This window comes from Penaeus japonicus, unplaced genomic scaffold (assembly GCF_977035675.1).
Source record: "Penaeus japonicus unplaced genomic scaffold, GWHDUDI00000001_assembly GWHDUDI00000014, whole genome shotgun sequence".
Lineage (NCBI taxonomy): Eukaryota > Metazoa > Arthropoda > Malacostraca > Decapoda > Penaeidae > Penaeus > Penaeus japonicus.
This window is the reverse complement of record NW_028234416.1, coordinates 501,136-508,635: the sequence shown is the minus strand read 5'-3', so window position 1 is coordinate 508,635 and position 7,500 is coordinate 501,136. Positions and strand designations below refer to the sequence as shown.

Here is a 7,500-nt window from a genome sequence, read left to right as displayed (position 1 = left end):
GAAGAGAAAAGAGGAGAGGAAAGGAAGACCAGACTTGCCTCATAGTCCCGGTAGTAAGGGTCCTGCAGATCTGAAGGGACCTTGTTCTTATGAGCCTTCTGCACAATCCATGCCACTGACGCCCGCTGCTTGGCCTGTGGAATTACAAAGAAGAGTTGTTAATGCATATAAATAATGATCAAAATACATGGCTCAAGCAATATGATATAAGTGAACATAAATAATGGGTGTCAGATTATTGCCGATTCTCTGTCGCGCCAATCAAGTCTGCGAAGGAGACAACATCGGAAAGAGAAGCAAGAAGGAGAGAAGGAATTATTAGCAGGTGCAAAAGAGACAGCAGGTGGTCGGTGAGCATTTGGCGCACTCTTGGTACACCGCCGTCTTGCGCACGCACGCACGCCCGCTCACATCTAACAGATCGGGGAAAGTCGCAAACTCCAGAAGCTCTGCGCCGCCACCGCGAAAGTCTGGCCGCTTTGGAGAAAACCGTGACAATCAGCCATTTAAAGGCACTCACCTCACCTGCACTTCGCTCCGCCCGCTCCGCCCACACCTCCAACGCTCTCCCCCGCATCCCAACGACGTTGTTCATTGCCACTGGATTTCATTCCGCAAGGAAACCATTGGACAGTTTACATGTTTTAAAACTCACTTAGTGTCTGAACATGCGCATGAATTAGCTAGAAAGATCTATTGGGTGCTGTGGTGCTTATCATATTTATATTTTTTATCATTACCGTTATTATCATTATTATCATTACTATTATTCTCACCAATATCATTATCATTCTCATTACCATTACTATCATTATAATCATTATTAATATCATTATCATCATTATTATTATTATGATGATGATAACCAATGTTGTCACTAAGTGCCGCCACTGTCACTATTACTAATATTGACAGCAAACATGAACGATAATTTAAATGTCCATTATAACAATAATAATTATACTAGCACTATTATTTGTAGTGCTAATAGTGCTGCTAAAAAATAAATATCAATGATAATGATGATGATGATGTTGACGACGACAACGACGATAATGATGACGATGACGATAATGATGATGATGATGATGATGATGATGATGATGATGATGATGATGACGACGACGATGATGAGGATGGTGGTGATGGTGTGGTGATGATGATGATGATGATGATGATGATGATGATGATGATGATGATGATGATAATAATACTAACAATTATTATCATAACTATAATGATGATATTGATAACAAAATATCAGTAGCAATAACAATAAATCGTCATTAAATGGTTAATCATTTCCACAATTGGGACTGTCATAATAATTTTTTTATAATGATAAATGTAATTAGTAGTAGTACCTGTCTTGCTACTGTCATTATTCTCATTACTCTTAGTAGTAGTAGTGGAAATGCGGTGAAAATGTCTGGCGAGGCCTCGGTAGTGGCCACCGCAGGCTGGAGTTTCCTTCCCGAAGCCCGGAGCTCCGAGCGACCCAGATTCGGGTCCTCAGCCGATTTCTAATCAACACCAAGTCCCGTCCGCTAATCCATAGGCATTGACACTATTCCGTGTAGCTACAGATAACGTGTGTATGTATGTGCGTGTGATGCAACGTCAATATTCTTCAACAGTTCTATTAAGCCAAAGGGTGAAGATGGAGCGCGTGTTTGTGAAATTGGATTTTCTACGATACTACTGTGATTACGGGGAAACTTTTGTTAACGAAGCAGATGGTCCGGTGGTAAGAGCAAATCGGTTTCCCATGACTTGTCGTGAGTGAGGAGGAGGAAACCGGGCAAAAGAAGCACCAAGAGAAAACGACTGATGATGAAGAGTGCGAATCAGAGCTACGACAATTAAATGTTTAAGTCTTATACGGTGACACTTACTATCACCTTGACTAGTCTCTCCAAAAATAACTTCCGAGACTACTATCACAATTGTGTACTTTGACTTACTACGTAACCAGGCAGATAAATAATAAATAAAAAACAAAATTCCATGAAGACTAAACTCATACAGTGGTGTTGGTTAATATACAAACCTAGACATAAATTCACTGATGTTTCAATCCTAAATTCACAACCTGCATCGTATGCACGAACTAAGAATCTCTCTTTTTAACGAGGGACCATTAAATAAACTAATGGAAAAATGTATCAGCACCCGACAAACAAAAAAGCATGTCTACTGGGGATACAGATCATCTTTGTACAAGCTTGATATTTAATACACTGGAACATAGCTCTGTAAAATGAAACCAATTCTAGCATCGGGCCCAGGCACTTCGCGAGATTTGGAGCGAGGGGGCAGAGGGACAGAGGAGGCAGAGGGGGTAGAGAGGGTATAAGGGGTAAAGGGGGTTGAACAAAAATTTAGGAAATGCTCCTTTAAAATGTGCCTCTAGATTTCTGTCTCAAGTAAAACGCGCGTACGGGCAAACACGCACACGCACGTACACACATACATATACATATATATACATATACGTACATATATGGACATATACATGCATATATATATACACATATACACATACATACATATACACATATATATACCGTGTTGATATGGCAGAAAACCACTATACACAAAATAGATTTATTTGAAAATGAGACAATATATATGTCTATTTATACTTATATACATTATATATATATATATATATATATATATATATATATATATATATATATATATATAACGTATATATATATAAATAAATATATATATATATGTATATATATAAATATATATAAAAGTCTATATATAAATATATATAAACATATATATAAGTATAAATATAAATATATATATATATATATAATATACATATACATACATAATATACATATAATATATATACATATATACTTATATGCTGATATACATATATGTACATATACTGATATACTTATAAATATATATACATACACATACATACATAAATCGCTAGGAATGATTTGGTGGTTCTTTCGCGAGACTCCTCCGTTTTCGTTTTAGCAAGCTCTTCATTCTCCTTTTGGGAGAAGAGTCCAGCTTAAGAGGCCGAATGGGTGACCTGACCTGGTCAAACCAAGCGTAAACAACATCCTGCGCCACATTTTCAAAATAAGCAACGACTTGTTCTTTGAATAGCAACGTTAAAACAAATTTCATAATTGCCAAAAAATAGTTTTAAAGTATTAGAAATTATCACGATGAAAGACCAAGCATCCACATGCTGCTTCCTTCTGTGAAGGCTTGCAGACTAAACCTACTTGCGAAGAACAAGGGTGTTTGCTTCATTACCACACAATCAAAACTCTCCCTCTCCCTCTCCCTCTCCCTCTCCCTTACCGAGTGAGTGAGTGAGTGAGTGAGTGAGTGAGTGAGTGAGTGAGTGAGTGAGTGAGTGAGTGAGTGAGTGAGTGAGTGAGTGAGTGAGTGAGTGTGTGTGTGTGCGTGTGGGTGGATGAGTGAGAGTGAGTGAATGTGTGTGTGTGTGTGTGTGTGTGTGTGTGTGTGTGTGTGTGTGTGTGTGTGTGTGTGTGTGTGTGTGTGTGTGTGTGTGTGTGTGTGTGTGGGTGTGTGGGTGTGTGGGTGTGTGGGTGGGTGGATGAGTGAGAGTGAGTGAGTGTGTGAATGTATGTGTATGTATGTGTATATATATATGTGTGTATGTGTGTATGTATGTGTGTATGTATGTGTGTGTGTGTGTGTGTGTGTGTGTGTGTGTGTGTGTGTGTGTGTGTGTGTGTGTATGTGTGTGTGTATGTGTGTATGTGTGTGTGTGTGTGTGTGTGTGTGTGTGTGTGTGTGTGTGTGTGTGTGTGTGTGTGTGTGTGTGTGTGTGTGTGTGTGTGTGTGTGTGTGTGTGTAAATAAATAAATAAACATATAAATAAATAAATAAATATATAAATATGTGTATATATATATGTGTATGTGTATATATATATATGTGTGTATGTGTGTGTATGTATATATATATATATATATATATATATATATATATATATATATATATATATATATATACATTATCAATATTCATTTACAGGACTTGTAGGTTAATCTAAAAAAAATTTAGTCGACAACTGTCTAATGAAGAAAGCTTTATCATCATCAGATAGGGAAAGGTCGTTCATCAATCGAAAGAAAAGGCGAGGCCCTGGGAAAGTGCCTAGTTGGACACGGAACGAGACAGTTACAGGGTCAGAACCATCTAAAAGGACACGTAAATATGTTAGGAAAACTGTGATCTCGTGAAGTGTTACTTTAAGAATGTCGTAATTTGAAAATGGGCTCTCTGTGCGAAGGTTTTGGTTAAATTGCTCAAAATAAAGTTAACCTATTTGATATGGCGTTTGTGAAGTAGTCGCATGGGTGCATGCGCTTTATTCTGTGGAAGGCTCTGGAGTGTGTTACTGTGACCTGTCAATATCATTAATACTATAAAACAGGTAACATAATTGTTATGATCCTCAATGTAATGGCTGTCATTGACTCACTGGTACTAGGGGTGCAAATATACAGGCACTATCCATTTTGTTTAATCATTCTTAAAATTTGGATGGCACCGTAAGTGCTCTGTCATCAAGGATTCAATTATTGGGCCTACCTTGCCTCACTTGTTTACCAACATCTTGAATCTTATATAGATTATTCCATTTGTGTTACTGTTAACATTATCATAATTATATCAATTATGACAATGTTAATAACAATAACAAAATGTATGTAACACATTATAAAACATAACAGCCTATATGTGTATTTTCAGACTTCAATAAACTATTGCGCTTTTATCATCCTTGAAATTATCATCATTATAATATGCCATTACTATTGCCATCGATATCTTTTTTTTCTTTTTTCTTTTCTTTTTTTTGTTATTAAAGCAATTTGTGCAGTGCCCATTCAATAAGGGTTTAGGCAATCTTCATACAGTGGCCGGTTCTAAGAGATCATTGACACTTCCAGCCATATTCTAAGTCCCTAAGCGCGCCGTGTACATGACATGAACATGCCGCTATTCTTATTCTAGAAGCGCGGGTTCGCGGCAAAAGCGTGGCAAATTCGTGGCAAATGCGTGGAAAGTATTGGAACAATCGTGGAAACTCCGTGGCAAGGGGGTAGGCTTGTCACGATAGTTACACGAGTGAAAAAAATCATATTTTTACTGTACTTTTTCTTACCAATACTTCATATGAGCATACTACGTTTGAAAAGTAATACCTATATTGGTTATTGTCCTAGACACGGATTACAAACTCTTTTAGGAAAACATGGATTCTCTGCTGATTTTGAGTTTGTTTACCTTTTGGCGGACTTTTCGAAGGAGAGTGAAGTTAAATGAATGGTAAAAGTAGTCAGGGACGTAAAATTAAAGCATATAATTATATGAAATATGTATACATTAAATCTATATGTATGATATATTAAAAATGCGCATATATGTACAGTATATACAAAGATGAAATAAGGAAGATCTGTTCATAAACACACGATCCCTCTCATCCCGTTTGTTTCGATCGAGCGTAGAGTGAATTACCAACAGCGCGTTCGTGAAATGGTTGTCAATTCTTTAACTAGGAACAAGTACAACGACTGATTCATACCAAAATTGAAGTATCTTATGTTAGTGCTACCTATGATTGTTGTTTCTCTTATGAATTTGTCGTTTAGACAGTGTCACATTACGCATCAACACGAAACACAGACACATTTTAGATCTAGTGATAAGCTGAATATATATATTTTTTTTTCAACATTCACGAATGCTAATATGAACGTTCAAAATTTACGAAAGCGAATATTCTGTCTGACGACAGAAACGTAAGATATTCGTATTCTATGTACAAATTATTTTCAATTCTAAGTTTCCGACATACATATTTGAATTACCATATTTCTATCTATTTCACATTTCCAGAATGTGGAACGAAAATATGATATTTTGCTCCTACGTGGTCCAGCCAAACAGCCATGATTCTCCCACTCACGGGCCCCGGGGACCTCGCACCTAGCATAGCTCTCGTAGCGGTAAACCTCACCGCATAACGGGCCATGTTCCCAGATACACGAATCTTCGCATCGTAAACTGCCTTTTCATATTAAAAATAATCAAACCGCTTAACAGATCCTGATAACATTGAAGTATGAAGACAAAATATACAAGAATTACGTGGAGACAGCATAAATGAAACGCACCAGAACTGGTAAATTGTTTTACTTAAAGTACTTGTATACACGTCTGGAATAATAAAAAAGTTTCCTGAATACAGTCCATGATTCCATCCGCTCGTACAAGTAGGTCAAGAATATTCCAAGATGTACAGGTGCTATCCGACAAGCACCATCGAGACAGTTTTGGACAGTGATTCATTCGCCCTCCAGCTTCCTGTCTCCTGTTGTAACTTGTATTATATTAAGTTTCATCTTGTTTTACTGATGCCAACACAATATATAATAAAACTGATTATAGATACAACGATAAAGAATTGAAATATAAAATAGAATGGCGATAGACGATAAAAAAGTGAGTGGGTGGATGAGGACTTGGTACTGGCAAGTTATTAATGCCAACTGATTACCTAATTTCCCTTCATGATTGGCAAGGTGAGCTGATGGCAATAAAAACTGTTGAAAGGAATTATGGAATACATTCCATTCGGCAAGTTTTTCAGCACCAGGATCAGCGAACAGAGCTGGCGTCCGTTACAAAGAGGACTTCCAACGCCCTGGTGGCACACAGATGAGGAGGGACATCTACCGGATTTAAAGCAAGCGAAAGTCATCCATGAAGGATTACATAAACATAAAAGAAAAATACTGGAAGCGACGAAGGAAAACGTGAATACCGCATCGGGCAGATTCAAATTATTCAAGGTCGCGACCGCTTCAATTGTACTGATATCAAGCCATGGGCAACAGACATCCGGTGAATATTTAGTTTCTGTACGATTGATATATTTGATTTGTATTTACAACAAACATGCATTTCCGATACATAATTATCGAAACGGGATATAAACATCTCTTGCGTTTTTATTGTCTAATGCATACTTTTTTAAACTTGGGTTTTTAGTGTTAGAAATGGGGGAGGTTGGAGACGAATTTAATTGAATCAAATTTTACAAACACATTCGCTAACTACTCATAAAAACAGTATCGAGGAACTTTTTTTTTTTACTAAACTGTTACTCTTCTAAGGGGAACAGAATACAGTGAACTATCAATCCCAACCACAAAAAATGGTTGTGTTGTAAATCACCCGCAAATAATATAAATCAGAATCTGAGTATCGACCATACAATCAATCACATTGCTGGCACCGATACTCATACACTTGTACCGCTACTATAGGAACATTAATTTATCTTGGGACTAAATATTGCGCCATTCAGTTACAGACAACTCGGTGCTAAGCACTATATAAAACAGTCAATGACTGGTAGGTTAACCCGCAAAGGGCAAATTGAGCAGAAAGACTGTCAAATACCGAAAAACT

The 7,500-nt window shown here is 37.1% G+C and overlaps 1 protein-coding gene across 18 annotated transcripts in view; it reads right to left on the bottom strand.

Annotated features, from left to right (window-relative positions):
* Patronin (calmodulin-regulated spectrin-associated protein patronin) overlaps positions 1-7,500 on the bottom strand; it is a 109,558-nt gene that overhangs the window by 87,824 nt on the left and 14,234 nt on the right. For all 18 annotated transcript variants that reach the window (XM_086543772.1, XM_086543765.1, XM_086543771.1 and 15 more), the window contains exon 2: positions 35-134. In XM_086543772.1, coding sequence (XP_086399898.1) covers positions 35-134 — 100 coding nt within the window. The remainder of the gene's footprint in view (positions 1-34; positions 135-7,500) is intronic.